This window comes from Lolium rigidum, chromosome 6 (assembly GCF_022539505.1).
Source record: "Lolium rigidum isolate FL_2022 chromosome 6, APGP_CSIRO_Lrig_0.1, whole genome shotgun sequence".
In the NCBI taxonomy this organism is placed as follows: domain Eukaryota; kingdom Viridiplantae; phylum Streptophyta; class Magnoliopsida; order Poales; family Poaceae; genus Lolium; species Lolium rigidum.
The window spans coordinates 268,818,565-268,837,266 of NC_061513.1; the positions used below are offsets into that span (position 1 = coordinate 268,818,565).

Below are 18,702 nucleotides of genomic sequence, written 5' to 3' on the forward strand. Positions count from 1 at the left end.
ATGCACCACTCTAAATGTAGCCTATTCGATGCCATCTTTCATAGTTAAACTCTTTCATGCTGCAGAGCACCAAAAAAACAAGCATTATATAATATCGTGCATTTCTTGTTTTGTGGCCCCACGCTGTACTTGACGAATTGGATCATGCGATTTCTAATGTGCATAGCATAGTGCCTGAATATTTTGATATTCGCATAGTGCACCATGTAAAATTTTGAAGTGTCTGTATACACTGTTAATTGCAGATTAAATTAATCATTTTTTGGCTAAACTTGGTTTGGCAGTTTCACTTGAAGAATCAGAAATCTGGCAGACTAATGGCCGGCCTTATGAGCAATGGTTATGCACCCTAGTGAGCTCACTCATTTGTCATTGTGATGATATCATCTTAAGGTATAATTTTCAACAGAAAATATAGCAGTAACATTAGTCATTGTGCTTAGAGCTTGACAATGATGTTCTTCTTATAGACTTTGTAGAAGTCTTGTCTTCCTCAAAGTTGAGGCTGCTGAGCTTTTGCTTGCAAGTGCTCTGGTGAACATTGCTGGCAATATGGACTCTAATAACAGCATTTGTGGATTAATTTCATCAAAGGTTTGTTGTGCATCAAGTTATTTGATTGCTTGAAGATTGTGAATTGATGTTCTTTGATATGCTTGTAGGTCGAGAAAATGATTTTTAGTGACTCCAATCATTTGATGAAATCAGTTAAGCTGTTTTTGGATGCACTGAATGTTATCAGATCTTTTTATGTCACTGAAAAAGCCAGAGACCCCCCTTCTAATACTCTTAAGGTATGTTCTCTATTGCAGTCTGTTAGAGTGTTAGTTTGTAATTAAGTGCATCATGACCAGGGTGGCGTGCTCCGTTTTCTCATACAATAGTTACATGATAAATGATTGAGGTTTTCTGCTCTTATCAGTTGTATGTCTCCCAAGATATCACCTAGCGCTTGGTTTTTCATTGGAAGTGCTTAAGTTATTGACATCTTTATGCTAAAAAGCACTTGATGTGGTTGGTTACTCTTGCATGGAGCTCAAATCAGATTAGAAACATTCTCTTGTATTTTTACTGAAAAATTCTCTTGGTTACTTGATGCTTCACAATGTAATATTGAGTTTTGCTGACCATGTAGTCAACATATCCCCCTTTTCTTGAGATTGTGAGCTCCATTAGATAACATTCTGTGTTTTGAACACCTCATGAGTCAAAAGCTCAGTACCCAGATATTATTTGTAATATTGTGTCACGAACTTAATTCTGTTTTTCTTCAATAATAATGTTGTGCACTTGATTCTTATTTATATTTATTTTTACTTTTGAACTGCCTGTGTAACTTCCATAGGATGGTAGATCGGCTAGATCCAAAAGTAGGTCACCAGCAGCAACACCCTCATCTTCATGGAAGAAGGTTCCGTATTCTATCCCTCTTTTAATTTTTTTTTCTATTTTTCTATTTTTGTACATATTCCTCTCAACTGTGGTAGACAAGAGGAATGAGAGTGTGATGTGACTGCAGAAAGAAACAGCTTAGGTGTACCAAGATACTACTAACAACCAAACACTTGTTGGAGAGATCCTTCTTACTAAAAACTCATTTTGTTGGCTCAAGGTCTATAGCTTTTGGGTCTTAGTACAAGTCTTAGCAATGATCGATTGGAGTGATTGTTTTCATCGATGTGTATTATCTCTCCTCTTAGTAATGAACTATGTAATGAATTATTGGAGACGCTATTAGACTCCACCTTAAATTATTAGTCCTGCAGGAGCATGTCTTTCGAAACCATAAGTTTCAAACATTGGAAGCTAGCAGTAGCATTTTCAAAGATTTGAAATTCCTTTGTATTGGCCCTCTTTTCTTCCATGCTTCTATGTTCTTGTGTAGTTGGCATATGGGAACTTCTCACATCGGTATATTGCAGATGTTTTAGTGCATTGCTTATAGCTAGGGAGAATGTCTACAGCTGCTATCCCTTTCCTAACGTGTCATTAATTCTCCAGGTGTACTGGCTTTCAGTTGATTATCTTGTAGCTGCCAGAGCTGCTAAGGTAAGTGTAGTAACTTTTCAGCAATTACAATATATTTTATGCACATGAGTCATTATGTCCTTTGTTTCATTATTCATTTGCCAGTCTTGATATTATAGTTCTCTAGATGTCTAGTTACCTTCCATTCAAAATATGTTTAGCTAGAATCCCTATACTTGTTCTGGTTTCAACCCATGGCTTGATATGGCAAAAAGGAACGTGGATCAAGGATTCGAGTTGAGGAGTCAAGCCGAGTCGACATGTACTTCAGCAGTAGCTAGTACAAAATACTATCGTATATAGCAACCAGATAGGAGATTTAGTAACTAAATAGACATAAGTTGAATACAAGGTACATAACATAACAATGCTAGAACCTAGAAGTTCATGGCATAGGCCTCAAATTATCTTGTCTAAATAATGAAACAGTGTCTTTGAACTTCAGCTTCATCCTCCACGTCTAAATATTGCTACATAGCTCTAAACTTCCTTGTATTTAAGAAGTTGTGGATTTCATTCTTAATTTCCACCGATGCCTGTAGACAGTAATCCATCCCAAATTGAGTCGATCGACTCGAATACCACGACTAGTCTAGACTAGTACACGACTAGTCGCTTAACCGCTCGACTCACTAGTTGAGTCGAACAAGCAGTCGACAGTCAAGTTAGGACTCATATACTAGTCGCACGACTAGTCTAGTCGTTAGACTAATAATCCATGGCGTGGATGGAGTAGTAGGATCAATCTGCTGTTTTGCATGGATTCTGGGTCATTTCAAGATTACCAGGGTGCACATTTTTTACCCTGTAGTGGCATTTGTTAGAGATTTATATTAGTTTCCTGTATAGGATGTCCTATTCTTCAGGGTTTTTGTGTATATTTCCTGTTTCCACCTTTACTTTGTATATTTATGATGGCCCTTGGCTTCCAGGAAATACAAGGTGCATATTTCCTTACAGTACTGTCTGCAATCTTGTTCCCATTATATACTGTCACTCGTAGTGCTATCTAACAAAATAAGTAACTTGGTCCAGCAACCATGAATATTTCTTGGCCATGGACACTCTTCCTGCTCCAAATGTTTCTTCTGCATGCAATTTTTTCACCTTGCACCTTTTATGATTAATTGATTTGGTGCCTCAAGTCCGCCTTTTTTCTTTGATGGTAACGATTGTGCTTTCTATTCGATATGTAGCGTTGCTCATGTGACTTTGCTACGCTTATGTATGTTGAACTTTGGTGTGAGGAACAATTCAATCAACTGGCACTTGGACCTCCAGATTTTTCACAGCAAGAGTCGGTCAGTCCACATTGCATTTTCTCAGTGGTTGCTTCACATCTCGTGTGTGCCTTTTTAGCTCTGTTGTTATGTCTTCAGTTGTGCCAACTTATGTCTCTTTTACTTTCCAGTTGCCATCGCATATTGGTCTATTGGTTGCTGCATTTACTCACATAAATGAGCCGGACAGCATTTATGGAATTACACTGGCCAACGAGGTTATTGACACAAATTTTATTTGTATTTATTATTTATTATTTATTATTTTGGGCATGTTCTTATTGTATCTATGAACTTCGTCTGTTCTTCAAATGGCATTTTACTGTCGCCTCTCTGCTTGAACTTGATACATGGCGTAAAATAGTAAGGGAATAATCTCTATCCATCACCATGTGGGATATAATCTGTTATAGGTGTAACTTCCAAGTTAATTAAACAATCATTGTTGCAAAATTTTGCATCAGATTTATTATTTTAGATGTGACAGATTCGCTGTTAAGGGCTGGAATGTTCTGCATCTTAGATTGCTTCTTGTTTTTGCTGTATCTTGAGCAGATAACTTCGCAAATCATCAGATATGAGCATGAGGGTGACTGGAGCAGTGCTCTTGAGTATTATGATTTACTTGTAAGATCAACACCAAAGGAGAACCTTGGGGATTTTGCTGGGACAGTGCTGCCTAAGTCATCTGATGTGTCTTCTAAAGCAGAAGATAAGATACTGAACTGGAAAACGCACAAAGGTCTGATGAGGTCCTTGCAGAAAACTGGATGTAGTCATGTGCTTGATTTCTACAACCAAGGGTTAACCAACCAAAATGCGTGCCTTCAACAGGATTCAGAGTTTATTGACATACAAGTTTGTGTTGCATATTCCAGATAATCACAGTTATTGCTAGATTTTTGGGTACTTTTGTTTGACTATCTATTTTGCAGTACGAAGCTGCTTGGAGGGCAGGAAACTGGGATTTTTCCTTTTTTGTTCCATATTCTTCTCAGGCTTCAAGCCGCTCCCGCAATTACTGTCTTTTCAATGAAAGTTTGCACAGGTTAATATTCTCCATTTATTCTTGCTTGCATATCAATATGTATTACACGTTCCTAGATTTTTCAACAAGTGGCATGATTAGCAATGGAGTAAATTGCATTTTAGACCACTTAATGATCAGCTAGGTTAAATCATGCCTTTTCTTCTCGGGGAATTGAATTTTAGGTATAAACTTCCACAGACTTCCAGAAAGTGTGCCAGGTCTGGGTATCATTTACTCCCTCTGTTTCATGAAACTTGTCTGAGATTTGTCAAAATTCGAATGTATCTAGATACTATTTAGTGGCTAGATACATCCAAATTTAAACAAATCTCCGATATGTTTCATGGGACGGAGGGAGTACTATTTTTGTTGGACAGATACAATAATTCCAATTTAAGGGTTACCCATGGCCCCTTAATTTCCATGTCCACTTAGTTTTGTCCTCCTACTCTCAAAATGCACATCTGCCCGAGCTTGCTAATGGGGGAAAGTGAAGGTCCAAACCTGCTTATTGTGGCGCCGAGTGTTTAGGTGGCATGTTGACCATGCCTGTGTGGCATGCTAGAAGCATACTGGGTTGTGAAAATACATTACACATGTAATTTCAGTACAAAATGGACTTCTATTGAAACAGCTCTAAGTTAATCTAAAATTCCAATTCTCCATTTTGCCCTTACCTTTTGGAAACTTGTCTCCGTACTTCTGATATATTGTTAACCTTTTTTTTTTTGCATGCTTCAGTTGCCTAAGAGCCCTGGAAAATGGTGATTTTGAGCAGTTCCATGGGAAACTTTCTCGTTCCAAGATGGTAGTGTTCACATTGATATCTACGGGCCACTTCTCTCAATTGGGTTTACTGAGACTGGAACTAATTTACTATGTCATCTTTTAGGATCTTGTGTTGGCGCTCTCAAATGCTAGCAAGGAGAGCACGAAACACATCCACTCTACCGTTCTTAAATTACAGGTACTCCTTCTGATCTTATGATGATCTTCATGTTTTTGGTTATTCTAAGGCACGTTATTCTCCACTTTTTTTTTGTATATTTAGATGCTAGATCACCTTTCGGTGGTTTGGGAGCTGCGCTGGAAACTTGGTCTCAATCGAACTCCAAAATCTTATGCTGGAACCGAGGAGTTCTCTCTAGTGCCTGCTGTTCCTGCGAGCAATCAGGTTCTGACACTTTCCTCATCATGTATATTCAACTTCATACAACAAGTTTGGAACCATCTGTGTATTGTATCTATTTATGTATCTACCTGGTTGACTAATCATTTCTTTCCCTTTTTTTGGCAGCTGGAGTTGTTGAATAAAGAGTGGAACTTCATCATGTGTCAAACAGAGCGTAACCTTGATCTGTTTGAACCCTTTTTAGCATTCAGACGTGCCCTCCTTAAGATTTTAGGTTGCGGAGAACATCTCGTAGAACATCTATTTCAGTCAGCTTCTGCACTTCGGAAGGTCGTCTCACTTTTTTTACTTTTAACTGTGGCCACATTTTGTGTTCGTCTGCTGAGTATATTCTGATACTTTTTTGGATTCAGGGTTTAAGGTTTTCTTTGGCTGCGGCTTCTTTATATGAACTCAAAGAACTTTGCTGTCACAGAGATCAGCAAACGATGCCAAATAATTATTTCCTGTCAAAGGTACATATTTTACATTTCAGTTATCCTACTGCTGATTCCATATCGCTATTACTTGAGCTGTCCCAACTCCCATGTCATGAACACAACATTATGTTCTTTCAGCATCATTAAAGAGGAAATTCAGCAGTTTAGCTTATTTGTTATGCAAATTTTAATCCATGAGCATTTAGCAGGATTCTACCACGGATCATTTGTGAGAGGTGCTATTGAATTATCAATTTCCAATTTCTAATTTTAGAAAACCGAAGTAGATCATGATATTATTTCTAAGTCCTAGTCTTTGGGTAGGACTAAAATATATATCATGTCAGGGAAAATAAATCCATGAGAAAAATACACTACTAGTCGTTGTGTGCCTTTTGCGGTGGTGCAACGTTGTAACTCTAAACGACCTGTTGTACATGAAAGATGCAGCCTTTGCAGTACTTGTGTTGGTCGTTGTTGACCTTGGGAAAGGCAGGGAAGCAGTTGTTGTGGCAATACAATGTTTGTTTCCAAGAAACGGAAATTTATTATGTCCTGACAATTGTGGAACATAAGATGATTTCAAAGTTCTCAGTACTGCAGCCGTTGTTTAGCTGAACCGTCAAAGCTGCTGTTAGCCTTGTTAGTTAACAGGTAGTGTGTAGGAAGTAATCTAGTTGTGGCTGCCAAAAGCTACCACGGCTTGTATTGCATAGTGCTATTTATAGGAGACAATCTAGGTACAACAGCTAAATTTCTAAAGCCTTCTAGGGGTTTCTACAGCTTTCTACTGCTAACCAGAGTTTGCTACTGCCTAAGGCTTACATATGAATAGTATTAGTACTAGAACATGCTAGAACATACTAGCACCTACTAGTACTAGCTTAACTCCTAAGCAAGGATTACTCTCACAATTCTCTCCCTAATCCTTGCCCTTCATCCTTGACTTGATCTGGACAATTCTAGCACGTAGCTCCTGAAACTTTACTCGCTCAAGTGATTATATCAAAATGTCAGCAGGCTGATCTGAAGTGTTGGTGAAGCTGGATGCTTCCATCTTCCAAGCAGCCTCGATATGTTTGCTGCGCTCATGGAAGATGGGGTTTTTAGCTAATGCCATTGCCAGGGCAGACTTGCTGTCCACCATTAGCTCAAATGTCTCAGTTTTCTTTCCTGAAGTTCTCCAAGCACTAAATTCCTTGAGTTGCTGCAATTGTGGCTGCAACATACGCTGCATCAAGGAAGACTGAGCAACCACCCTCTGCTTGAGAGATTGCCAACTCACCAAGTAGTTGCTGAGGAAAAATAGAGTGCCGCTCGTGCTCTTCCTCGTGTCAAGGTCGTTGGCTAGGTCACTGTAACAACCAATCAGCTTCGCCTCCTTTGTCTTTGGCCGGTAGTGAAGACCATAGTGAGTCATGCCTGCAAGGCTGCAACGTAGCGAAGAATTCTCTTCACATCCTCTGTGGGTCGTTCCATGAATCAGCTGACGAACCCAACAGCAAATGCCGGTGTGGACGAGGTCGCGGAGGCTGCCAACGGTCTGCCAGTACTTCAGTGTCCACCTTGTTAGGAGTAATCTTGTCAATATAGTTGGCTAGTAGAAGGAGCAGGCTAAGTCATGAAGTATCCAGGGTATGTGGAGAGAAATCTAGAACTAGGAATGTTCTAGAGTGAGATATTTAGGAGTAGTATGAAATATCTAGAGCTTGTAGAGTATTCTAGAAGGCAACAATCTAAAGGGTCATGTACAAGTATAAATAGGGGTACCACCCCTCCCATGTAAGCAAGCTTGTACCACTGAGATATCTAATAAAGCTTCCTACTAGTAGAACCCCTGTATGTACATGTGTGTGAAGCACCTCAAAACAGAGAGCTGTGAGTGTGAAGCTCATATCTTAAGAGAGAGAGAGAGTCTGGGGGAGAGCTAGTAGATGCATAGCTCTAACACACCTCTCTTGTTGTACTTTCACGGCTCAGCTTGAGCCGCTCCTCCATTGGGGTGTGTGCTGGATTGCATCCTTCCATTCCTCCCAGCTGAAGAATGTATGCTTGACATAGGCTGATGCCATCGTCAAGCTGCTGGACTTCAATTCCAAGATAGAACGACAACAATCCAAGGTCACTCATTTGGAATTTTTTCTTCATCTTGTCCTTGAAGCTCTCAATTGCTCCCTTAGACAAACCTGTGATGATTAGATCATCCACATATACTCCAATGAGCAAGATTGCATTGCCGGTGATGCGCTGTGCTCACTCTGCTTGAAAGTTGAAACACATTTCTTTGAGTGAAAGTTGAAACACATTTCTTTGAGTGTGTAGTCGAGCTTCACGTTCCTATAGGCCATAGAGGGCCTTGCGCAGCTGTAGAAACTTTCTTTCTTCTCCAGTGACGACGAAACCGTGTGGCTGCTTCACATAGACCTCCTTCCTTTCTCCAATGAGAAAGGCTGATTTTATGACCATGTGGTGGACAGACCACCCCTCCTAGGCAGCAAGAGCAAGCAACAACCAGATTGACTCCATGCAAGCACCCTGAGCATGAACTTCATCAAAATCTACGCCAGCTTGTTGGACGAAGCCGCGAGCGACCAACCGTGCTTTGTATTTGATCACTTTGGCGGCTTCGTTTTCCTTCAACTTATAGACCCATTTGAGGCCTATTGGTCGATGCCCTTGTGGCAGATCGACGAGTTCCCGTGTGTTGTTTCTCTCCACTGTTTCAATTTCCTCACGCATGGCTGCCTTCCATGCCTTGTCGCGCTCAGCTTCTGCGAATGAGCACGTCTCCCCCGTGCTGGACAAGTGTAGCTCGTAGTCGACGTTGTGTGGTGCGAGCCCAGACACTGGTTCTTCTCCAATAAGGTTTTCGATGTTGCAATAGTACCACCATGGCAGCAGCTGGAACATCCCTTTGCTGCAGTGTCACGGCTGGGGCAAGGAGCGTTGCTTTGCTGCACCATCTTGGCTGGGGTAGAAGTGGGGCAAACCTGCACTTACTATGAGGAGTGCAGGCTCCTCGTCATCTTCCTCTGCTTGGGCCAAGTATGCCCTGTTTCTCTGGGGCTGCCTGCAGTCCTTGGCCCAATGGCTGCGAAGGCCGCTGTTGCGCCATGTGTTATTGCGAAGGCCCCTGTTTCTCCACCCTTCCTACTTGCTATGTTTTCTGATGTTCTTTTGCATTAACATGACAGCATGTTAGTTTTTATGTGCTCAATTGAAGATCATATTCTAATAATCCTACATTCAATCTCCAGCTTGAAGAGGCTAAACTGCTGAGAGCTCAGGGGCAGCATGATATGGCTATTGGTCTTGGTAAATACATACTGCAGAACCACACTGATAAGAAAGACATATCAGATGTCTACCGATTGGTTGGCAAGTGGTTAGCTGAAACAAGATCAAGCAAGTAATCTTTTATATCCGATGCTTCACATCTTATTTCTATTGCAAATTGATAACTCTTTCTACTTTCTATATTTATTAACATGGACATTCTTAATAATTATATTTTGTAGCTCAAGAACTATCATTGAAGACTACTTAAGACACTCTGTAGATCTTACTGAATTTCACAAGAACTCAGACAAAAAGTACATGTCCAGGCAGTGTCGTACATATTTCCATTTAGCACATTACACAGATAACTTGTTCAAAAGCTATGAGGAAAGACTTTCATCCAATGAATGGCAAGCAGCTCTGCGATTAAGGAAATACAAGGTAACAAAGTTGACAGTGCCATGGATGTCTGACTTTGAGCTGTGTTTATCTTAATCCAATTGCTATTTAATGCAGACTAGGGAGTTGGAGACACTGATGAAAAGACTCAAAAGTTCATCCAAGGCATGTAGATAACTGCAAACTTTCGAGGGTTACTGGATATGCATTGTCTTCTAATCTTGCCAACTCATACCAAGTCTTCAAATTTTCAGGGTGAGAAGACTGATTACACTGCGAAAATCCAAGAGTTGCAGAAGCAACTTACACTTGACACTGAAGAAGCACAAAAGATTCAGGTGTGCATATACTATTTATCCAAGAGAACCCAATTTTTTTGCAAATATTAAAGAAAGTACATTGTTTACCAGAGCTAAGCTCATAAATTAGTGGAAATGACCCCGGCTCCTATGGTATCTGTTTGTCTCTTCGCCCCTGTCTACATGCATGAAATTTCTTGAGAGAACCAGCGTGTCATGTGATTTTCATAAATGGACACCAAATACACTCCCTTATTCATTAGTGTTAAATAGGAGCCCACATCATATATATTTTTACCTTGTTAGTTGGGCCTGTTGATTGTTATGCAATGCATTCCATACAATATTACTTCTCTCTGTTTGAATGAACATATGCAAACTTACCTTTTTTACCAGGATGACCGAGACAGGTTCTTGAGTCTGGCACTTCAGGGGTACCAACGTTCCCTAGTTGTTGGTGGCAAATATGACCTACAAGTGGTATGCAATATCCGTTTGAAGATCCCAGTTTTTTTTTATTTGCAGTTGTCATCTTTGTCTAATGGCTGAAATGTACTCCGTCTGGCCATGAAAGAATGCCAGCCATTTCTGGTTATATCAGTATAGAGTACTAACTCATAATATCATGTTGCTATTTCTTTTTGTCGGTTATATATATGCCATTGTTAGGAATATTCTTGTCGTTGCAGTCATAATATGGTTGCCACTATAAACTGTTTTCCTTAAGTGTGAAGCCTCCATTTGCTAATCGCTGCCTGTGTTACCACAATTGTATCTTACTGTGAATGCACGTGTTGTTTAGGTGACAATATATCTTGTGTTGTAAATGGTTTATCTTCAATTCTGCGTTCTGTTCTTAAGGATACTGTTTGCTTATGTCAGTGGTCAACATCTTATATTCAGGTTTTCCGGTTGGTATCACTGTGGTTTAGTCTTTTTTCAAGGGAACAAGTTGTGAAATCAATGATTAAAACAACCAAAGAGGTCATCTGTTAGTTCCATTTCATGATTCCCTTTGGTACTATTTGTCCGTTTCATGATAAAAAGAATTTTCCTTATGGCTGGATAGGTCCAAACCTACAAGTTCATACCATTGGTCTATCAGATTGCTTCTAGACTTGGGAGCTCAAAAGATGCTCAGGGGTCAACAAACTTCCAGGTATGCACATCATTGAGAACTTCTGTATGATGGGTAAACATGAATATGAATCTGTCAAGTAAGAGCATTGTTTTCCCTTGCAGAATGCATTGGCTTCTCTCTTGAAGAAAATGGCCAGTGATCATCCATATCATACAATATTTCAGGTATTAAAGTTGCAATTTTTTATGTATTGGATGAATTATGATCGAATTCTATTTTCATGTTTCTACATCACTCTTATTGTTGTAACTTTGAACCGATGATATATTGATTGGTGAACTAATATCTTGTCAGCTGAATGCTGAATGCATGTAAACCTATGTATAACATGGTCAGTACTGTATCAACTAATACGAATACCAAACATGATCTCCCAAATGGGGTATTCGAACATTTCCAAACATTTTTGGATCACCAAACTCTCAAGCAAACCTATTACTTGATGTTCGTTGGTATTTATGGAACTGTAGTGCTCATATACAAGTACTAAGAGCATCTCCACCGGCGGCCCCCAAATAGGCACCGGCAGGGGCGCCGGCACTGCTGTATGGGGGGCGCCGACAGAGCATCCTCTATTTGGGCATGCTGCTCCCACACCGGCGCCCCCATACGACAGCCCCGATAGAAATTCAAACTTATTAAGACATTTTGAAAACGATATTCATACGAAATTCATACGAAATTTATACAAAAGTAACTCGATTTTAAACTAAAAAACTAAACAAAAATCTAGCGGCGCCGTGTGTCGAAGGCGCTGAAGTCGAGGTCGTTGCCGTCGTCGCCGTCGTCGCTAGATGGCCCGAAGGACTAGTCGTCGTCGTTCTTCTTCTCCTTTGGCGCCGGCAGCTCGGAAGGTCTGGCGAGGTCGACGAAGTTGGCGACGTGGTCCCTGGCGGACCACACTGCCGCCTGCCGCGGGTCCATCGTGATCTGCCGGTAGTCCTCGTCGACGGAGCGGCCGACGATGAAGTTCTGGCCGGGGAACTCCTCCGGGTCGTCGCCGCCACGGAGGGCCGCCTGCGCCTCCGCCTCCATCTCCCACCATTGCTTCTTCGCCGGTGGAAGTGGTGACAAGGCCGCGGCGTCCTCCTCCTTGAGGCGGCGGCGGCGGCCTGACCCCGTCGTCCGACGGGCCGGAGCAGAGGACGCGCGCCTCGCCCCGTTGCGGATGACGACGCATCCGGAAGGAGCGCGTGCGGTCGCCGGCTGCTGACGATCCGGTGCGCAGCCGAGTGCGTGCGGTGCTGACGATCCGGTGCGCGAGCTCCCGGACGTCGTAGTCCTTTCCGGCGCCCTCTGCAGAGTCGGTGCCACTGGCGCCATGCACTCCGCCTACTGGAAGTACAATGGGACGTGCGGCGGGTCGCTACGGGCGCGCTGGCAGAAGCCATACTGCCGCAACGTGTCGTCAACATTGCGGCCGTGCCTGGTGGCACGACCGCGACGTTGTTGAAGCGGCCGCTCGAGCGGCCGGCCGCCCGCGCGAGCTCGACGGCGTGCTCATCTTCGAATCGCCGCGGCCATGCCGGGCTGTCGAGCGCGTTGGCCGGCAGGTTCCTCTCGCCGGCGTCAGCAGGTTCCGCTGTTCCCTGGCGAGGGCTCGCGTCTGTGGTCCACGGTGGCACGGCGAAGCCGGCGTTGGAGACGTGCCAGCCGTGCGGCTCGTGTCAGTACAGTACATCCGCCTCGTCGTTGCTAAGCTGCAACGAGCGGAGCATGCCGCCGGCGTTGCCGCTGGCCTCGGTGGGTGCGTGGGAGAGGTGGTTGTTTGCGCGGCGTCTGCGACAATGGCGACTAGGGTTGGAAGATGTGAACCGCCGCGTCCTCTCGCTGACAAGGCGCTCGTCTCGCGAGGCGCCGGCGCGCCCGATTTGCGCCCTTCGCGAAGGGGCTGGCACGGGGTTGCCGGCGCTTCTAGGCGCCGGTGCTATTTGGGGCGCGCCGGTGCGAGCCATTTTCGATGCCGGACCCCAAAATGCTATCGGGGCTGCCGGTGGAGATGCTCTAAGGAGAACAAGGTCAATCCATAAGGCATGGTTCAATTGGTTTCATATGACTAGGAGACGGTCTCTTAAGTATGTCCAGACTGTCATGAAAGTACCAAAACACACAGTCCAGTACACTCACTTGGATCCAACTTGACTTTTTTTTTGGAGAATCCCAGCATGTATGGAGCAACTCCGGCACATTTTAGTTAATCTCAGATTCTTTCAGGCCAGTGGAACAGTATGTTGCTTTTTAAAGTTTGTGATATTCTTTGGCCCCAGCTTTTTGCTCTAGCAAATGGTGACCGTGTCAAAGACAAGCAAAGGAGCAGAAGCTCTTTTGTTGTAGATATGGATAAGAAGCTTGCTGCTGAGAATTTATTGAAGGAGCTATCTTCTATTCATGGAGCTTTAATTCGTCAGGTTTGCCATTCTTACAATCATACTCTTATTGTGATGTTCTTACCCCTGAAGGAGGTCATGGAATATAACCTTTGTGATGTTCATCCCCACATCTTATAGATGAAACAGATGGTTGAGATCTACATTAAGTTAGCTGAACTAGAGACTAAGAAGGAGGTTAGTTGCCTATACATATAGCGACTTGTAAGATTTGTATACATACATTTTACATGTTAACATATTCTTTTTATCCATCTGATTATCAGGACACCAACAAAAAAATCTCACTACCCAGGGAGTTCCGCAGCATTTGCCAGCTAGAACTTGAAAAGGTACTTATGAAATTTACTTTTACAAATTCCTTTCGCTGTTTCCAGCTAAAAAATAACCAAAGGATTAGGTACTAAGCAGCTTTTTGCTTGGTGGTAGTGCTTGATAGACCTGATTTTTCTTGATTCATAACCTTTGTTGGTGGGCATTCTTTCATGCATTTGCAATGTGACTACATAAAAAGTAGATAGCCAACCATGAGTGTTTTAAATGATTTATGGAAATTTCACTGCTCAGTTTTTTGGTTTCTTTGTTTGGCGTCATCAGGTTCCCGTTGTGACTGCTACTATTCCAGTTGACCCTAATTGCCGGTATGAAGAAGGCACCTTTCCACATTTCAGTGGGCTAGTGGATTCGATTACGTAAGTTGGGTTTTAGTTTACTACATTGTTTGTTACTGAGCATTTACTATTTCTTCTATCTTTATTGACTGTTGGAAGTCTTCCTCTATGACAGTGTGATGAACGGAATAAATGCTCCCAAAGTTATTGTATGTATTGGCTCGGACGGTAATAAATACCGCCAACTTGCAAAATCTGGAAATGATGACCTGCGACAAGATGCTGTATGTTCTTTTTTCATTTTAATGAGAAGTTCAAGAACTTTTTTGGTATAGGTTTGAGACTAGATGAGTACTTGACTCCTGAGAAAGCTATTGCTGCCTGTGAATTATCTATTTGTCATTCATCATGGTGTACATCAACATTACATATCATTATATACTGAGGTCCGTCTAGTTTGTGTACCACTAGGGTCATTGATTATGTTGACTTCAGTAGCAGGAAGATGTCTTACGACCATAAAAGGGGTCTTCGATACCATGCTAGAAACTTAACTTGTGTATTCCCATGAAGCTCTATTAAAGAAAGGTCTAAACAGCTGTACAATACAAATCTAACAACATTAAATCATTGGCTACAGTTGGTTATCCCTGTTATGTAATGTGATGTCTGGTAATGTTCAGTAGAAATATTACTGTCTGATGACCCCAGCAGAGTTGAATTGGGGAAAATATCAACTGTACATTGCTATTATACAACAATCTATTTTCTGCAAGATGGGACAAACGAGACTCGGCTCGTGGTTGTTGTCTTGTTCATATTTGTAAAGATTTAAAGTCTATTGTCTTGGGTAAATAAACTGAAAATCAGATAAAAACCTTTTATCCAGTGATTATCCTCTCACATTGCTTTCATATCTTTTAGGATACAATCAAACATGCATTTGCAATGTGATTACAGAAAAAGTAGATAGCCTAACACCCCTATCCAAAAGTGTTCAACCATACGAGAATATCATAATACACCTCAATGCTACCTGGAGCCTGAGAAATGCTGTCTTGTGTAACTTTCAGGTAATGGAGCAATTTTTCAGTTTGGTAAACATGTTCTTGCAAAATCACAGAGATACTTCTGAAAGGAGATTGAGAATACGCACATATAAGGTAGCAGTGAATGCCATAAATTTGCATTTCAGTTCTTTTTCTCCATGCCAATTTTTGCAACTTATTGCTAATATAACTACTTTCTCAAATTTAGGTTGTTCCTTTCACCCCAAGTGCTGGTGTTGTTGAATGGGTAAATGGGACTGTTCCACTTGGTGACTATCTCTTAGGAAGGTAATTCCATACATGATTCTGGTAATTATATATATAATAAGTTCCAAATTGAGAATGCTTTATATTAATGAAATGTGTCTTCATTGGTTTGGACAGCACTAGAACTGGTGGAGCGCATGGACGATATGGAACTGGAGACTGGACATTTTTTCAATGCAGAGAGCACCTGGCAACCGTATGTTCACATAAGGAGCTTTCACTTTTCCATACTCTAATATATGGTGATTGCCGTCCTTTCTAAAGCATTTATGTTTTGTAGGAGAAAGACAAAAGGAAGGCGTTTCTCAGAATCTGCAACAACTCAAGGTTTTTTGTTCTCGCTTATTTTCAGTTAATAATAGACCAATATGTAGACAGATTGGAACATGCAGAAGGTGTAAAGTTGCTTGTTTTGCTCACATTTTTCCTTGTCCTGCAATGACCAGGCCTGTGATGCACCACTTCTTTCTTGAGAGATTCTTGCAGCCTGCAGACTGGTTCCAAAGCAGACTTGCATACACAAGAAGTGTGGCAGCAAGCTCAATGGTAATAGTGACATATTACTGAAGTCATTTGTCTTGGTCTATATCCACTACTGGGGAAAGCTATGTTATTAACTTTGTGGGTTCAGGTAGGATATATTGTTGGGCTTGGAGATCGTCATTCCATGAATGTTCTCCTTGATCAAGACACAGCCGAGGTTGTGCACATTGATCTTGGTGTTGCATTTGAACAAGGTCTCATGCTTAAAACACCTGAACGGGTATGTATTCTAACCATCCTTGTATTCTCTTAGTGAGCATTTTTCGCTACTATTTTCCTTCATGAGGCCTACTATATTCGTAAAACCAACTATAAATGTCTATCTGAAGTAAGTTTCTATTTGTACTTAAAGGTTCCATTTCGGCTGACAAGGGACATCATAGACGGCATGGGTGTTACTGGCGTTGAAGGCGTATTTAGAAGATGCTGTGAGAAAACTCTTTCTGTTATGAGGGAAAATAAAGAGGCATTGCTCACCATTATTGAAGTATGTCTGTTGCCAAAAGTTTATTTTTTCATAAATTCGTCAGGCAGGTTGGCATTACAGTTTATCCTGATAATTGATCTAATATGCCAGGTCTTCATCCACGATCCTCTTTATAAATGGGCCCTTTCGCCACTGAAAGCTTTACAGCGTCAAAAGGTAACCAAAAGTTTTCTTTTGACTCAAACTTATAAGACGTACTTATTTTTTTGGGTTACATGAGTGTTTCTAGAAGGCCTTTTCATTACAAAAGTTATGTGGAATAAATATTCACTATGTTCAACTGCTGCTTGCAGCACCGGTACTGTTGCATATATCAGTGATAAAGCCACTATATCATCCATATGTCTGCTCTTTGTTTTTCTCTTAGTTTCCCTTTGAAAGATTCAGAATTCTCAAGTCATGGTGCAAACCATTGAAGTAATATTTGATTTTCAGGAAACTGATTACACCGACTCGTGCCTGGATGACTCCCAAGAGGCATACGAGGGGAACAAAGATGCTGCTCGTGCTATACTCCGTGTCAAACAGAAGTTGGATGGTTACGAGGATGGTGAAATGAGAAGTGTAGAGGGACAGGTCAGACAGCTCATACAGGATGCGGTAGACCTTGACCGGCTGTGCCAAATGTTTCCAGGGTGGGGACCTTGGTTGTAAAATACGCAAGGAAAATTGATGGAAATTTGTGAACCCAAGTAAAAGCAATTTTGTGACTGCCACTGAAGCTTTTACTTTGAGAACCTTGCGCCTGTTTTTGTGTGCAAAGGTTACATCAAACATGTGTTTGTACTTTGTAGTTTTAGGTGTTCATATGATCATTGTACAGTTGTATCCTTGATTGTATATAAAAGGACCTTTACGCTGGGTTTGTGTGCGCCTCTTGCGGATCTGGTAAGGTTGCAGACTTGCAGTGGGAGGGATGGCATTTTGTACCACACTGATTTTTTTTGGCTTTGATTTCATGGATATATTTGAAATCAACTTTGCACTTTCATAACCTATAATGTGTATTTTACTTTGTTGGTTTGCTGACTTTACTCCCACGTAGGCACTTACGCAGGTAAAAACAACTCTGAAATAAACAACTCTGAAATTGCAGGCCAGCACATAACAATTGCAATTCTATATTGAACTCATATGTCCATCCTCTACATGGATAGATATACTTGGGGCCCGCCGAGGATTGCAAGCACGTGACTAATGAGTTAGCCACAGCTGAATGATTTAAGCTGAATGATTTGTTACAATAGGAGTAAAGAGTACTTGCTAGTAACGAGATTGAACTATGTATGGTGATACTGACGATCGTGAGACAAAGAGAATGGAATATGAGATTGTTTGAATCTTTGACATTGTGGTTCAACCAATACAGATCTTTGCTGAATGTGTGGGAATCACTATGTGCATCCATGTCGCTATTATTGATCGAAGAGGTGTCTCGATCATGTCCACAGATTCTCGAACCGTAGGGTCACACACTTAATGCCGAACATCGGTAGGCTAGTAATGGGATATTCATGATGTTGATACCAAAGGTTTATTTAGAGTTTCGAATGAGATTCGGTCTGGAGAATAAGATTCATATATGGGAAAACATTTTTACATGGGCCTGGGGCACCAGCCCATGGACCTGGACCAAATGTGGTGCCCATTTCTACATGAATGATATGACACCTCTCGTTCCACATGGACCAAGTGTGGTGCCCATTTCTACATGGGCCTGGGGCACCAGCCCAAATGGCCCATTCGGCTGGCCCAAGAGGAAACCCTAAAAAGGGGGGGTTAACTTGGGAGACAAGTTTTCTCCCTCCTCCCTTTGGTGTCCTGGGGCTTTGAGGAGGGAAAGGCACCTCCCCTACCTCTTTATAAGTGGAGCAGGGGCAGGGGCATTTGAACCCTAGTCGACCATACCCCTTGCTGTCTCTCTCTTCCTCCTCCTCACCCGCGCGTAGGCGAAGCCCTGCTCGTGAAGCTCTCCACCATAGACACCACCGCCATCACCGCTGGTTTTAGATCCCATCTACCTCTACACCATACTTGCTGGATCAAGGAGGAGACGGCGTTGTACTGCACGTGTGCATAACTCAAAGACGCCGCTCGTTGCGGTGTTGATCGGATTGGATCGCGATGAGTACTACGACTACATCAACCGCGTTATATACGCTTCCGCTTTGTGATCTACAAGGGTGTGATCTTGATCTTTTTCTCATTGTTTCCATCTTCATAGATTGGATCTTGGATCTTGCCTTTCTCTGGATCTTGAATTCATTCGCATCTCATAGGATTGTTTTGTT

The 18,702-nt window shown here is 42.0% G+C and overlaps 1 protein-coding gene across 2 annotated transcripts in view; it reads left to right on the forward strand.

The window, feature by feature from the left end:
* The window catches only part of LOC124660853 (serine/threonine-protein kinase ATM), a 41,996-nt gene extending 24,875 nt beyond the window's left edge, over positions 1–17,121 (forward strand). For both annotated transcript variants that reach the window (XM_047198688.1, XM_047198689.1), the window contains 36 exons: positions 285–393; positions 471–594; positions 663–794; positions 1,346–1,411; positions 2,002–2,049; positions 3,225–3,329; positions 3,440–3,526; positions 3,864–4,166; positions 4,244–4,356; positions 5,080–5,146; positions 5,231–5,305; positions 5,390–5,512; positions 5,636–5,800; positions 5,884–5,985; positions 9,207–9,358; positions 9,468–9,669; positions 9,745–9,792; positions 9,882–9,965; positions 10,323–10,406; positions 10,830–10,910; positions 10,996–11,085; positions 11,169–11,231; positions 13,335–13,475; positions 13,575–13,631; positions 13,721–13,786; positions 14,052–14,146; positions 14,241–14,349; positions 15,139–15,228; positions 15,323–15,402; positions 15,499–15,577; positions 15,662–15,708; positions 15,828–15,927; positions 16,013–16,144; positions 16,277–16,411; positions 16,502–16,567; positions 16,847–17,121. In XM_047198688.1, the coding sequence (XP_047054644.1) occupies positions 285–393; positions 471–594; positions 663–794; positions 1,346–1,411; positions 2,002–2,049; positions 3,225–3,329; positions 3,440–3,526; positions 3,864–4,166; positions 4,244–4,356; positions 5,080–5,146; positions 5,231–5,305; positions 5,390–5,512; positions 5,636–5,800; positions 5,884–5,985; positions 9,207–9,358; positions 9,468–9,669; positions 9,745–9,792; positions 9,882–9,965; positions 10,323–10,406; positions 10,830–10,910; positions 10,996–11,085; positions 11,169–11,231; positions 13,335–13,475; positions 13,575–13,631; positions 13,721–13,786; positions 14,052–14,146; positions 14,241–14,349; positions 15,139–15,228; positions 15,323–15,402; positions 15,499–15,577; positions 15,662–15,708; positions 15,828–15,927; positions 16,013–16,144; positions 16,277–16,411; positions 16,502–16,567; positions 16,847–17,065 (3,839 nt within the window). In that variant the 3' untranslated portion in view covers positions 17,066–17,121. The remainder of the gene's footprint in view (positions 1–284; positions 394–470; positions 595–662; positions 795–1,345; positions 1,412–2,001; positions 2,050–3,224; positions 3,330–3,439; positions 3,527–3,863; positions 4,167–4,243; positions 4,357–5,079; positions 5,147–5,230; positions 5,306–5,389; positions 5,513–5,635; positions 5,801–5,883; positions 5,986–9,206; positions 9,359–9,467; positions 9,670–9,744; positions 9,793–9,881; positions 9,966–10,322; positions 10,407–10,829; positions 10,911–10,995; positions 11,086–11,168; positions 11,232–13,334; positions 13,476–13,574; positions 13,632–13,720; positions 13,787–14,051; positions 14,147–14,240; positions 14,350–15,138; positions 15,229–15,322; positions 15,403–15,498; positions 15,578–15,661; positions 15,709–15,827; positions 15,928–16,012; positions 16,145–16,276; positions 16,412–16,501; positions 16,568–16,846) is intronic.
* The last annotated feature ends 1,581 nt before the right edge of the window (positions 17,122–18,702 follow it).